Source organism: Equus quagga, chromosome 13, assembly GCF_021613505.1.
Source record: "Equus quagga isolate Etosha38 chromosome 13, UCLA_HA_Equagga_1.0, whole genome shotgun sequence".
NCBI classification, from domain to species: Eukaryota; Metazoa; Chordata; class Mammalia; order Perissodactyla; family Equidae; genus Equus; species Equus quagga.
In genome coordinates, this window is record NC_060279.1 from 87012063 (window position 1) to 87027322 (window position 15260).

The following is a 15260-nucleotide window of genomic DNA, read 5'->3' on the forward strand; positions in this document are numbered from 1 at the left end:
GCCCCAAAATCCACATATCCATTCGTAACACTTAGGAAATTCCAAGGTTTTGGGAGCTGTGAGCCAGGAACTGTGGATTAAAACCAAATATATTGGAGAAATATATTTTGGGCATCTGAATAAGTGAATATACATATTTCTTATAAATCACAATATCAGAGGCACTAAATAAAGACAGTTAGAAATATTGGCCTTGATGTAAGGTGAGTGCACAGCAACAGGGACAGCATCTGGGCCCAGAGGAAATGTATCACCCGAAATGAACTTGCTCTTCACCCCGTAGGTCCTGGCTTCCCAAGAGAAAGAGAGATGAAGGAGAGGATGAAGAGGAGCTTCCTGGAGTTGCATGTGGTCATTTCATGAGACATCTTTGACTTGAGACTGAGATTTCTGAATAGAAATTTAGGGCAGATCCAGAAGAGACTGAACACAGAACGCCCCAGTTACTGGGCATTTCCCAAAACAGAAGAAAATGATGAAGGCCCAGGTGACTATTGGTTTGTTTTATTCTTAACTTGATTCCCTTGTGGATTTATGGAGGCCTGAAAGAATCATTTCAATTAAATGAAAAGGATAAATTTGGGGGAAAATGGGCTCTGGGGAGAAATACACATAGACTGGACCTTTAAAATCCGGACAAAATGGAATCAGGAATATATTGTTCCTAGGGTTCGTACTACATGACCAATGTTGGAATATAATATATGATTCTGCAGGACCTGGGTGCTTATGTCAACTGTCAACTTGTAGCTGGTATTTCTGACAGCTGTCACAACCAGGGGATCATGGTAAGTTACAGGATATGTGCTGACTCTGAGGAGAAATAAGATCAGTTCCTCAGGAGGTATTACTCTTTATGGCACTTAAGTCTTGGGAGATTTCTTTGATGGTGACATGGTGGACTATGTGTTCTTGGCAGCATTCCTGTAAAAGATGTACAAGCAGGTTGTGTATGCAGTTTCTTACACGATTATTCTGAGTCCCTGTAGGAATAGACTAAGTAGAATTCAGTGAACACAGTTCAGGAGACCACAGCCTGGTGACTTAAGTACTTATGTACTTAGCCGCGTTGCTGTCGGGGTTTATCCTTGAATAAAACCTAAAGTGCCCAGGAAAATGGAAGGTTTGCAGGGCTTTCAGCGGTCCTCTGTGAACAGGCTTGAGTGCGGATTTGGCCATAGGGAGTTATAAGTTCTGCTGTCTGGTGATGGCTTGGGTTGTTGAGATGCACAGGGTTTGCTTTAGAACTTCACCTTCTCTCAGAAAATGCAGAGCCCTTCCCTGTGTTCAGAATCTAGTTATCACCTCCCACCTCTTTATTGCCTTTATTTTAATTACACAAATGACTCATCGTGTCGTAATGCAAAATATGTATATTTCGTCTTTGTCTCCGGTTCCTGACGCAGAGCTCCTAAAACCCTGGCAATTTCCTGAGTGGTAGGAGTGTCTTTTGTTGTTCATGACAAGCCCCTTTGAGTCTTATCTGAGTTTATGCTAATGAGGTGACTCAGGGTGGGCCCCTGGATAACTTCAGGATGGGACCCTGGTCCCCAGGAAGACCAAGTGTTGATTGGAGGGTTGGAATTTTAGCTCCACCCTCCGAGGTCTGGGTTGGGAGTGGGGATGGAGACTGAGTTCTCTCCTTAGTAGTCAATGATGTAACCAATCATGTCTGTGTAATGGAACCTCCATAAAAACCCCGACTTGGTTCAGAGAGCTTCCAAGGGGGCAAACACATCCACCTGCTGGGGAGTGGTGCTGCCCACCTCCACCGGGACAGAGGCTCCTGCACTCAGGACCCCCTTTCGAACTCACCCTATGTATTTCTTCATGTGGCCGTTCATTTATATCCTTCATAATAACCTGCAATAGTAAGTATAACATTTTCCTGAGTTCTCTGAGTTGTCCTAGCAAATTCTCAAGCCTGAGGGAGGAGGTTGTGGGAACCCCGGAATTTGTAGCCAAGTTGGACAGAAGTTGTGGGTTCCCTGGGGACCTGGTGTTTCCTCCTGGTGTCTGAAGTGAAGGCAGTCTTGTGGGACTGAGCCCTTTTAAACCTGTGGAGCCTTATGCTAACTCTGAGTCGTTAGCATCAGAATAGGATTGGGTTGTAGGACACCCAGTTGCTGTCTGAGAATCAGATTATTGGAAAATTAGCATTGGAAAAGACACCACATATTTAGTGAAAAGACGCAAATTGCAAAGTATCTAGTACCCGTAGTTATCACACGAATTTCCCCCTCCATATATTTTTTTCCTGATTCTCGAGCTCATCATTAGCAAATGCTTTATATATGTATTTAGATGTGTCCGTGTGTATGCGTGCGCATGAGGGCGTACATATGTGTAAATCTATGTACATAAATGCTTACATCTCTTATGCCATTTTTTACGAGTGGAATCATAGTATGTCGTTCTGATGTCACTAGCATATCATTCATTGATTGACAAGTAGGTGCTGAAACACATAAATTGCAAATGATCTTAGGGGAGCAGGAGGATTTAATGGCTGCATGTTACAGAAATTTGTGATTTGTTGAATGAATGGATGACTGAATATTTTAATATGACTTTGCTTCTTTCACAATGTATTAAAAAAAATAGGAATACAAATGTCGCCTACATGGTGAGAATGAGCAGAACAACTTCTTCCACATTCCTTTTGAATAGGGTAAGACCCCGTCCTTCCTCTGTCTGTCTCCTTTATTCTCACCCTGCTACCACACTCACAGCACTTCTGACGCCAGACGTGGCGGGGTTTTCCCCACAACAGGCAATTCTCTGCCACCAGCTGGGTGTCTTACAATTTAACTCGGTTCTAACACTATCTTCCTGGAGTGAGCGTCAGATCCCACAGATTAAGGGCTCAGTCCCGTGAGGCTGCCCCTATTTCAGATGCCAATAGAAAAGAGTGGGACCCCAGGTAACCCACAACTTCTGTCTGACTTGGCTACAAATCAGAAGTTCCCATGACTCCCTCCTCAGGTTCAATTAATTGGCTAGAGTGGCCGACAGAATTCAGGGAAACACTTAAATTTACCAGATTATTATAAAAGGGTATGATAAAGGATGCAGTGACCATCCAGATGGAAGAGATGCAGAGGGCAAGCTATGTGGGGAGGGGCTTGGAGCTTCCACGCCCTCTCTGGGCAAGCCACTCTCCCAGCACCTCCGCATGTTCAGCAGCCCAAAAGCCCTCTGAACCCCATACTTATTACTTAGGAATTTACAAGGGTTTCAGGAGTCCTGTGTTAGGAACCAGGATCAAAGACCAACTATTAGAACAAAAGATGCTCCTAATGCTCTTATCATTTAGGAAATTACACAGGTTTTAGGAGTTCTAGGTCAGGAACCAGAGGCAGAGACCAATACATATGTTTTTCTCTTATCTCACAGCTTCCATTTCAGTAACTAGAGAAACACTCACATTAAACAGGACCGTGTTATTACAGGAATCTCTGACCCTGGAGGATGTGGCTGTGGAGTTCACCTGGGAGGAGTGGCAGCTCCTGGCCCCTGCTCAGAGGAACCTGTACCGGGATGTGATGTTGGAGAACTATAGCAACCTGGTGTCCGTGGGTGAGGACCGCTCCCCTGTGTCGCTCAGAGGGTCCCCAGTCATTGGCCTTTCCATTCTCAGCTTCTGAAAACCTTGTGTCTGGTGCTCTGAATGGTAGCTTCTCAGTCTCCTCCCTGGCCCCAGATGAGAAGATATAGTCTCTCCTCACCTTAGAGACAAGCCTTTAATTTGCAAACATGCATATTGTGCAGTCCCTAAAATGTACCATTCTCCTATTGTCACAGATTCCTTGTGCCATTTGATGAGCCTAACTATGTCTTCTGTCATTTCCCATGAACAGGGTATCAAGTCAGCAAAGCAGATGCACTCTCCAAATTGGAACAAATAGAACCACCATGGACTTTAGAAGATGAAATTCACAGTCAACCTCATCCAGGTAAGTGAGAGAGCACCAGCAGGAGGGGGAAGGCTGTGGAAATCACATCCTCATTGTTGAGAGATGGCATCACAGTGGTGACAGTGTCTGAGGATTCAGAAACAGCCTCCATGGATCCCTCTCCCCATACGAGAGCTCTTTTTTCTGTGTGGGAATTTAGAGGTAAATATGCCCCTTTAGCTCTTCTTTTTTTTTTTTCTTCTTTTTTTTCTTAAGGAAGATTAGCCCTGAGTAAATATCCACTGCCAATCTTCCTCCTTTTTTTTTTCTGAGGAAGATTAACCCTGAGCTAACATCTGTGCCCATCTTCCTCTATTTGTTTTATGTGTGGGAACGCCTGCTACAGCATGGCTTGATGAGTGGTGCATAGGTCTGCAACCTGAATCTGAACCTCAGGCTGCTGAAGCGGAGCATGCGGACTTAACTGCTATGCCACTGGGCCGGCCCCACCCCTTTATCTCTTCTTAGAACTAATCTGTATTTGTTTCTTCTTTGTTTTTTTTTTTTTTTCATTTTGGTGAGGAAGATTCGCCCTGAGCTAACATCTGTGCCAATCTTGCTCTATTTCGTGTGCGAGTTGCTGCCACAGCATGGCTGATGAGTGGTATAAGTCCATGCCTGGGATCCGAACCCATGAACCCTGGGCCGCTGAAGTGGAGTGCACCAAACTTAACCACTACACCACGAGATCAGCCCTATTTATTACTTCTTAGATGTCATCTTTTTGTCCCCTGGAATTATTCTTGCTTGGACTTTCAAATCTTCCCATTCTCCATCACTTGTCGAGAGTATGATTTTGTGTTCTTTTCACCTCTCTTGCTATGAAATTCCTCCTTCCATGTCTCTGTTCTGAGAGAAAACTTTAAATTCATCCGGTCTTTTGGCTGATACACCTTCCTGCCCCATTGGGAAATATTTATTTCCCTTCATAACATCCATTTTACCTTGGATGCTTTATCCCCATGGTAACTTGGTCTCTTAGTGTGCATTTATCTGCTTCCTTAACTTTTCTTTTTCCCCACTCTGAGCTTCTTCAAAGGTTCTGTTTGTCAACCTCTGCTCTTTTTCATAGGCCTTAAAGCTGTACATTATTCAAATATGTAAGCTCTTCCTCTCTGTGGAGACTCCCAAGATGACATCTCTCTTAACATGGCTAATCTGTACAATACTGCCGTATATTTTACGTGTCTCCATGCCAACTGACTATGAACTAGAACCTTCTTCCTTCCAAGAAAATCTCTTTCCATCACCCTTTTTAAAATTGAGATTCTCTCCTACTTCTCTACGTCTTAAATCCTGCCCATCCCGGCCTTCCCTGGAACCTTCTCTACCTTCTGGGCTTCCCATATTTCAGGTCCCTGCTCTTCCTGTTCTTTGCTTGATTAGGAAAGACCTTTATAAAATTTCTCATTCTTAATTCCTAGCCTGAAGCCTCATGCCTACTTTACTGTAATTCCTTTGTATATTTGTTAACTATAATCTTTCCGTTAGTTCAACTTAGATTTTGTTGCTGGGTTCTTCTCCCTAAAGCTTTCCTTTTCCTCCTCATAGTCTGATGATATTATATCCCCATTGATTATATTACTATGACACAGAAATTTCTCTTCTATCAAAGACCTAGGGCCTCACTCTTGAAAAGGAGGAGACACAAATATAACAAAAATAAGTATATAGGTATAGAGTTTCAGTTTTACAAGATGAAAAGAGTGATGAAGGTTAGTGGATAGTGGTGATGGTTAGACAACATTGTGAATGTACTTAACATTACTGAACTGTACACTCAAAAATGATTAAGATGGTAAATTTTGTGCTATGTGTATTTTATCGCAATAAGAAAAAATGGGAAAAAGTGCGTAGACACTGTGTCTGGTGGTGAAAAGGGCTGTGAATGTCAATCCATGGGCATAGTGGAACAGTGGGTCATGGGGTCTCTTTTAGGAATAGGATCACCTCCAGAAGAAGGTTCTTTTGAGCAGAGAGATGAATGACATGAGTAGGTTCCCTAGGTGAAGAGTGGAGAGAATGGAAAATTCACAGCAGAGGCAGGAGTGTGTTTGAGGATCATCAGGGAAGCCCATGTGGATAGAATGGAGTGAGCAAGAAGAAAAATGACTAGAGATGAGTTCAGTGGGGTTTGGGGGTTGGTCATGTTGGACATTGTAATCTATTTCAAGGACTTGACTTTACTCCTAATGAATTGAGAAAACTTGAGAAGGTTTAGAATATAGCGGTGACATGATATAATTTATGCTTTAGAAGTATCACTTTGGCTATGGGTAGAAAACAGACTGGAATAGGCAGATGTTGAAACAGAAAGCCAGGTGGGAGACTTGGTTGTTGGCAACTTCAGCTAGGCTTCAGGGACGAGTATGGGAAGATTCTGGATGTATCTAAGAAGGCCAATTGAATTTGCCATTGAAGTAGGTATTGGGTATGTTAGTTTCCTAGAGCTGCTGTGACAAATTACCCACACTGGGTCACTTAAAAACCACAGAAATTTATTCTGTCACAGTTTTAGATACTAGAATTTGGAAATCAAGGTGTTGGTAGGGTCATGCTCCCTCTCAATGGTCTAGGAAAGAATCCTTTCTTGCCCCTTCTTCACTTACAGTGGTTCCCAGAAATCTTTGACTTTCCTTAGATTGTAGACACATCATTCCAATCTTAGCCTCTGTCATTACATGGCCTTCTCCCTGCATGTCTCTGTGTGACTGCAGCCAAATCTCCCTCTCCTTCTAAGTCATTGGGTTAGAGCCCAACCCTAATCTATTATGACCTCATCTTAACATGATTACATCTGCAGAGACTCTGTTTCCACATAAGGTCACATTCACAGGCACTAAGGGTTAGGATTTAAACATATCTCTCTGGGGAGACACAATTCAACTCAACACATGGAGCGTGAGAGAAAAAAAACAAATGGAGGATGATGTTAAGGATTTTTGGCACGAGTAATGAGAAGAGCAGAATTGCCATTTACTGTGATGGAGAAGATGTGTGGAGGAGGAGGCTTAGGTTGGGAAGTCAGGAGTTCAAAACGGAGATGGTAAGTTAGAGGTCCTTGTTAAAATCCAGGTGGAGGTCTGTGCTGTGGTTGGATGCATCCAGAGACTTCAGAAGAGGTAGGTCTGGAGATAGAAACTTGGACCAGAGAAGATCTAGAGAGTGAGTCCAGGTGAAGAAAACGAGCGCCTTGGACAATTAGAGATTTGACAGATGAGTGTAGTAAACATGGTTGGGGGAGAGCAGGTGGTAGGCAAGTGTTTCATGAAAGGTAGAGCCATCAACATGGTCTAGAGTTGCTGATTCAGGGGCCGGCCTGGTGGCGCAGTGGTTAAGTTCACATGTTCCGCTTCTTGGCGGCCCAGGGTTCGCTGGTTCGGATCCCAGGTGCGGACATGGCACCACTTGGCACGCCATGCTGTGGTAGGCATCCCACATATAAAGTAGAGGAAGATGGGCACGAATGTTAGCTCAGGGCCAGGCTTCCTCAGCAAAAAGAGGAGGACTGGCAGTAGTTAGCTCAGAGCTAATCTTCCTCAAAAAAAAAAAAAAAATAGAGTTGCTGATTCATCAAGTAAGATAAAAACTAAGACATGAGTATGTGATTTTTATTTGTTCTTCCCTTTCAGACAATATAGGTTTCTCACTTTGAATTCTCTTTTCATGAAATGGTTTGTACAACACCAAAATATAACAATATCTTCTCTGAATTCTCATTGTACTTTGTGCCCCATCACACAAGCCACTCCTAAAGATACTGTCTCAGTGTGGTTTGGTGCTGCCTGAGGCTTCTTCACCACTCTCGAATCAAGGGCCTCTTTTTCATTCTTCTTGTGCAAGAATGAAATACATCTTGTTTGTTCACTTATTTCTTCCTCGAGTAACTGATTAGCCAGGCTGGAGAAAGACTATTCTTTTCCATCTATCTATCAAGCATTTCTTAAATGCCTGCTCTTTATTGAAGGGGTTTTTATAATACCTGGACCAAGACCTCTTTCTCAGAAAATCTGGTTTTGTTAAAATTGGGTTGATGGCCCGTGTATGTCTTTATGCAAAGCTCTCTAAGGGTACTGTTGTGACCCCAGCTGACAAACTGCAGCACTAATACATAGTAGGAGAGAGTGAATTTAGTGGGAAACAAAGAAGTATATTTCTGGAGTAAAGATTTGACAAGCAAAGGTCAGACAAATCTTCATGTAGTATTTACAAATGAAGCTTTTGAATATGTGAAACGTTGTTGCTACAGTTCAAGGCTGTACAAAATAGAAGTGAATAATAAATATAGGGACTACTTTAGATATTTAAGAGACGAGTAGCCTAAAGTGGTATAGAGAGAATGGAGAATGACAGTATCAGAAAGTATCTTATCTCAGAGATATAGCTAGGTTTTGAATTAAGATAATGAGGAGGAAACACAGTAAGAAGGCATGAAATTGGAAATGTGCAAGGCCATGTGGGGACTGTCGAAAGATTGGCATGAAACTAGCCGCACAGAGATCCATGTTAGAAGATATCTATCTGGGAAGTAGTGGAGTGGAAACTCAGATAAACTGGTCACCTTATGGTAATGTAAACTTCTGTCACCAGGCTTACTGTTGTGAATTGTGTGTGTTAGTAATACAGCGGGCATGATGAAGGTTAGGTTTTGTATTTTTCTAGCTCTAGGTAGGCTGACCTTTCACCTTGGTGACAGCATTGTAGTAATAGTAAAGTTTAGCCAGATGTTCTAAGAAAAACAAAAGGGAAAGCTGCCATGAGTCCTGGATTCAGGAGGAAGGTGGTCCTTTAGGACCCCTTGATGGCTGCCAGCAGAGACATAACTGAAGACTTGAGGAAGAAGATGCTGTTAGTGGCAAGAGGAAGATGAGAGATTAGTGAGATGGGAATGATTCCAATCTGACGTCTATAAAAGCTCAGCATGATGAAGAAGGTGAGGGCTCCCACAGCTGGCGCAGCAGCAGGTCTGCTAGAGAAGACCGTGTGCCCCACCAGCATGTTGTCAGAGTTCATAAGGATCATCATGTCCCTCTCCCTGTGGGAACACAGGAATGTGTTATAGCTAGATACAAGCTGTTGACTGCAAAACTGTGTCACTGGTGCTTTGGGGAAGTTAGTTTGATGATAGTCTCCATAATGAAGAAGAATGGCGTATTTTAGCAACAGGAGGAGCACCCAAGAGTCTGTTAGAATTATCTTGAAATCAGGTGCTGTGCATCCAGCGTTCTGGCTGGCTTCTTTGGGATATTTATTCTAACACCTGCATCTGCTTATTTCTCTACCTTGTGGTTAATGTTGAGGTCTCTTCATTGGGCTCTACGAATCCCAAAGCTGTGTATGTTGAAATGACTAAAGCCTTGGTCTTCTCCCTTCGTCCTCATTCAGTCTTCACGTTCTCAGAGTGTGACCTCATTCAATATTCTGCTGACCTTAAATAATACTTACATACTGATGATTTCCACATTTCTATGTCCAGTCAAGACCTTTCTCAAGTTTTGTATATCTGACTTGGATTTCCATGTCTGTACCTGGATAGCTAATAATTCTCTCAAAGTTGATATGCTTCAAAATACACTTGTTTTCCTTCACATCCTGAACTTCAGCAATATTCCTCATCTTGTTAAAAGGCCCTACCCACCTACCCATTGGCTCAAGCCAAATACTGAGGAGTACCCTTCGATTCCACTTGTTACCTCTCCCCACATCAAATCCATTAGTGAATCTTGTTTATGTTTCTTTCCAAATAAATCCTGATTTCTTCCACTTCTCTTTGTTTCCTTTGCTTCTTCAAACCACGGTCACATTTGCAACTGCCTCCTTTATTCTTTTTCTCACTTGTTTATTCTGTTTCCCTTTCCACCCCTAGAATATGACTTCAGTGAAAATAAAGAATATTTTTGTGTTTCTCTAGCACCAGTGCCATGCCTGGTATATGGTAGCCATTTAAGAAGATGTGTTTACACATTCCACTTCAGCAGCCCGGGGTTTGCTGTTTGCTGGTTCGGATCCTGGGTGCAGACCTATGCACTGTTTGTCAAGCCATGCTGTGGCAGACGTCCCATATATAAAGAGGAAGATGGGCACAGATGTTAGCTTAGGGCCAGTCTTCCTCAGCAAAAAGAGGAAGATTGGTGGCAGCTGTTAGCTCAGGGCTAATCTTCCTCAAAAACAAAAAGAAGGATGTGTTTAATGAATGGATGTGTCCCACACCATTTTGAATCTCTGTGATCTGATGTTAACACAGACTTCCTTGTATTTTATTGTCTCCAGGACCCTGTTTATAAAACAGACAAATATATATTTATTCATTGTGAATTTACCCTATTTTACACTGATGGCTGTCATCTTTTGGTTTATTTGGTGTTTTATATTATTGTGGTTTTTCTTTTGTTGTTGTTGTTGTTTTACAGATTTTATTTTTTCCTTTTTCTCCCCAAAGCCCCTGGTACATAGTTGTATATTCTTCATTGTGGGTCCTTCTAGTTGTGCTATGTGGGACGCTGCCTCAGCGTGGTTTGATGAGCAGTGCCATGTCCACGCCCAGGATTCGAACCAACGAAACACTGGGCCACCTGCAGCGGAGCAGGTGAACTTAACCACTCAGCCACGGGGCCAGCCCCATATTATTGTGTTTTTAACCATTTCCAAGAGATATGGAGTTAGTGTTTAATAGGTACAGAGTTTTTCAGTTGGGGAAGATGAAAATGTTCTAGAGATGGATGGTGGGGATAGTTGCACAACAGTGTGAATGTACTTGAGGCCACAGAACTGCATGCTTAAAGATGGCTAATACAGTAAATTTTATCTTATGCATATTTAACTACAATAAAAAGTTTAACATAAAGAGATAAGACATTTATACTTGGAATTTCTTTTGTGTTGATACCATAGGTTTTCCACTAAAGAGCCAGCCCACCCCAAGGTATTTTTGAAGCAGTTTTATTCTGTGTGATGCTCATGGAAGAATTCATTGTTCTGTTCTTTCCTAGAAATTGAGAAAGTTGATGGTCATCTGCAGCAACACTGGCAAAACCAAAAAATGCCAAAGAGGATGGAACAGTGTTATGAACAGAATGCATTTGGAAATATTGTTCATCAGAGCAAAAGTAGTTTTCCTTTAAAGCCAAATAATGATATGTTTGGTTTACATGGAAAAACTTTGAAATCATACTTAGATTTAATCAACCAGAGTAGAAGCTGTGACATAAAGGAGCCTGCTGAGTTTAATGGAGATGGGAAATCCCTTCTCCATTCTAATCATGAGCAAACTCATACTGAAATTAAATTCCATGAAAGTAGAAAACCCATCAGTACTAAGTCACAATTCCTTACACATCAGCCAACACACAAAATAGAGAAAGCCCATGAATGTACTGAATGTGGGAAAGCCTTTCTCAAGAAATCTCGGCTCACTGAACATAAGAGAATTCATACAGGAAAGAAACCCCATGGATGTAATATATGTAGAAAAACTTTCTTCAAGAAGTTTAAGCTCACTGAACATCAGCGCACTCATGAAGGAGAGAAACCCCATGAGTGCGGTGAGTGTGGGAAAGCCTTCCTGAGGAGGTTTCAGCTCACTGAACATCAGAAGACTCATACAGGAAATAAACCCCATGTATGCAGTATATGTGGGAAGGCATTCTCCAGAAAGTTCAAGTTAACTGAACACCAGAGAACTCATACAGGAGAGAAACCTTATGAATGCACTGAATGTGGCAAAGCCTTTTGCAGGAAGGCAGAGCTCATTATACATCAGAGAAACGAAAGAGGGGAAAAACCGCATGGATGCACTGAATGTGGGAAATGTTTCTCCAGAAAATCACAGCTCATTCTACATCAGAAAACTCATACAGGAGAGAAACCTTATATATGCAGTGAATGTGGAAAAGGTTTCATCCAGAAGGGCAATCTCCTTATACATCAACGAACTCATACTGGAGAGAAGCCCTATGGATGCTCTGAATGTGGTAAGGCCTTCAGTCAGAAGGCATGCCTCATAGCACATCAGCGATTTCATACAGGAAAGACTCCCTTTGTATGTACTGAATGTGGAAAATCTTGTTCACAGAAATCAGGACTCATTAAACATCAGAGAATTCACACAGGAGAGAAACCCTATGAATGCAGTGACTGTGGGAAAGCCTTCACTACAAAGACAATGCTCATTGTACATCAAAGAACCCATACAGGAGAGAGACCCTATGGATGCAATGAGTGTGGGAAAGCTTTCTCCCATATGTCGTGCCTTGTTAAACATAAGAGGGTACACACAAGAGAGAAACATGTAGATTTAGTGAAGGTGGAATATCCTTCCACAAAGGGTCACAGCTTATTAAATACTAGTGAACTCGTGCAGGGGAAAAACCCTGTTAATACAGTGACTGTGCAGATGCCTTCTGTGACCCCTCAGACATCATTGAACATCAGTAGGCTCCTAGCAAATAGACATGTAGTCATAGTGGGACAGCCTTTGGCCAGATGTGTACCCTCAGGAAATGACAGAGGATTTGCACAGGAGAGAAACCTTATGAATGCAGTGAATGTGGTTGTACCTTCAGTGGTCAATTATGTCTTATTTTATGTCACAAAAAACACATAGGAAAAAACTGATACATTCAATTTGGAAAAGCCTTGTGCAATAATGTCTAGCTGAGTGTATGGTTTTGTATAAACAGAAAGCCTATGAATGCAGAGGCTAGGAAAGCCATTTTTTTTTGAAGATAGACCCTATCCATCATTAGTGATCACTATAAATAATCAACAAGCTCCTAGTGTGTAGAAATATAATGACAGTGTGAAAGTCTTTGGCCTCAATATGTGCCAGTACATAATGGAGAGAGAAGGTTGGAAGGCAGTGAATGTGGCAGGGTTTCCAGTGGTACGTACATTCTGCCTCATCCATTAGCAGATGAAATCCTATAGAAATAAAACACTGTGAACACACTAATCGTGCAATACCTTTAACAAAATATTAAACTTCTTGTGAAGCAAAGAAGGCCTGTGGAAATGAGGAATGTTTGAGAACTTTATGTACCATTTCCACGTGCATGATACATCACATAAGACATTTGTGTCCTGATGTACATTTTGGGATAGGATACCTTGGGCCATATTCCTAGTTATTACGTTAATGATTCCATAATTTAAGGGAGATAGTCTCTGACCCACATCACTGGTTAAGGTTTTCACATTATTTTCACTTCTCCCATTTGTAGATTCTTTTTCTTTCTTTTCTTTTTTAATTATCTTCAGTGCCCACCCAATATCAGAAGATGGCTAGCTGTTGCATTTCTTTGGCTCTAAATTTATTTAATTATTTCAGACAACTGAAGTCCTTCAAAAAAGAAATGAATATATTAAATTCATAAATGTAACTTAACATCCTTGGATGAGTTTAACTTCAATTTATAAATAAGACCAGGCATAATACAATGTTACCATAGCGTGATTTAAAAAGTTTCCTAGATTTGAAAAGGTAGACAAATCAGATTTGTAAAATGAACTTAAAGCCCAAGGACAATTAGTTATTCAAACCTATAAATTAAATAAAATACATTCCACTGGGTAATTTTTTTGAAACCATGAAAAGAAAAAGTTAAGATAGGCAATTTGAACACAAATTAAGATGACTCTAGGGGCTGGCCCGGTGGCGCAGCGGTGAAGTGCACACGTTCTGCTTCTCGGCAGCCTGGGGTTCGCCGGTTCAGATCCCGCGTGCAGATATGGCACTACTTGGCACACCATGCTGTGGTAGGCATCCCACATATAAAGTAGAGGAAGATGGGCATGGATGTTAACTCGGCCAGGCTTCCTCAGCAAAAAGAGGACTGGCAGTAGTTAGCTTAGGGCTAATCATCTTCTTCTTAAAAAAAAAAAAATGACTCTACTTGCTTCCCATCCTAGCTCTCCCCCTTCCCTGTTTATTCAAATTATTCTTCTCAGAATCCTGGGAAAATGAAGTCCTAAACTCCTGGATAACTAATCACTGCACTGTGCCCTGTGGAGGTAGTTCCCTGTGTAAACCCTACCCTTTGCCTCATTGATGGAACCACTCCCACATTCTTCCTGACATGTATTCCCATTTCCTCTCAAGTCGAAGGAACTCAGTCTTACATATTCTGTTGTCATATGAGGTAGAGAAAAGTAGATCCTCATAGGAGAATTAACCTTGCCTTGCTATCTTATACTCCACAGAGCTGAAGGCACTGAACAGGATCAGGAGTAGGCAAAGGAGCTCTGGAAGATTGGGCTGAACCTAGTTTTGGGCTGGAATACTACAGGCCTTTGACCAACCTGGCAAATATTTTCAGAAACTGATCTGTGTAATTAGAGAACTGTAGTCAGGGGTAATGTCAGTAGAGGCTGGCATAAAACTGATGGAAGATGAGGTTCAGACCGAGTCTACTGCTGGAAAACGGATTCGAGGAAGGGCATGAGGTCAGGTTTCTCAGGGAGAAACTAAGGGTGGAGGCCTGTCAGATGTGGTATCTTAATGGCATTGTAAACAAGGTGATTTTTAAAAATCAATGCAAAATGTAAAAACCATTAGAATCATTTGGAGAGACTATCTCAATTGTTTTCTTAAAGATTTTAACATGGAGTATATAAAGACCTTGGGTCATGTATAAACCTTACTGAATCAGATTCAATACAAAGCATCTTACAACAAATAGCAAATTTCTGAGTTCATGCTCAAGTATAAGGTCTTGAGTGTAAATAGGCTAAGTTAGATTTTAAGCTTCATGAGGGTAGGGAACTTCTGTTAACCCCTGTATACCAGATATCTAGAAGATTGCCAGGCATGCATAAAAGAAGGAAAGTGAGACCAATGTTGAGGAGAAAAGCCAATCAAAACTGACGTAAGTGCTAGATTGAGCAAATGACATCACTATAACTGGATAAACAGTTACAGCTGTATTCCATTAGATCAAAAAGGTAGAAGAATGATTAACATGTTAATAATAACAATGTACTGTGGAGTTTATAAGATATGCAATACGTTTTACTTCTTTCTATCATATAAACTCTCCCATAATATTGTTTTTCATTCACTGTATTGATCAGAGAGTGGAGGGCAAATTGAGAGGTTTCCACTTGGCATTCCTCACAATGATACCTCTTACCCATTGGCCAAGTACTCAAAGATTTTCTTTTTGTAATAAAAGCCTTTTTTAAGCTTTTATTTCCTTTGTTCTGGAGTTCGGATAGTTTCTTTTGCCTTGTCATCAAGTTCACTGATCTTTTCTTTTGCATACACAAGTAGGTTATAATACTGTTCATACTTTTAAGGTCTTTTTCCCC

General features: G+C 41.5%; 1 protein-coding gene across 1 annotated transcript in view; it reads left to right on the forward strand.

The window, feature by feature from the left end:
* The window catches only part of LOC124250313 (uncharacterized), a 41638-nt gene that overhangs the window by 2845 nt on the left and 23533 nt on the right, over positions 1-15260 (forward strand). Inside the window, exons 2-6 of the mRNA XM_046682120.1 lie at positions 284-487; positions 717-788; positions 3453-3579; positions 3861-3956; positions 10946-12555. Of these exons, the coding sequence (XP_046538076.1) occupies positions 473-487; positions 717-788; positions 3453-3579; positions 3861-3956; positions 10946-12555 (1920 nt within the window). The 5' untranslated portion in view covers positions 284-472. The remainder of the gene's footprint in view (positions 1-283; positions 488-716; positions 789-3452; positions 3580-3860; positions 3957-10945; positions 12556-15260) is intronic.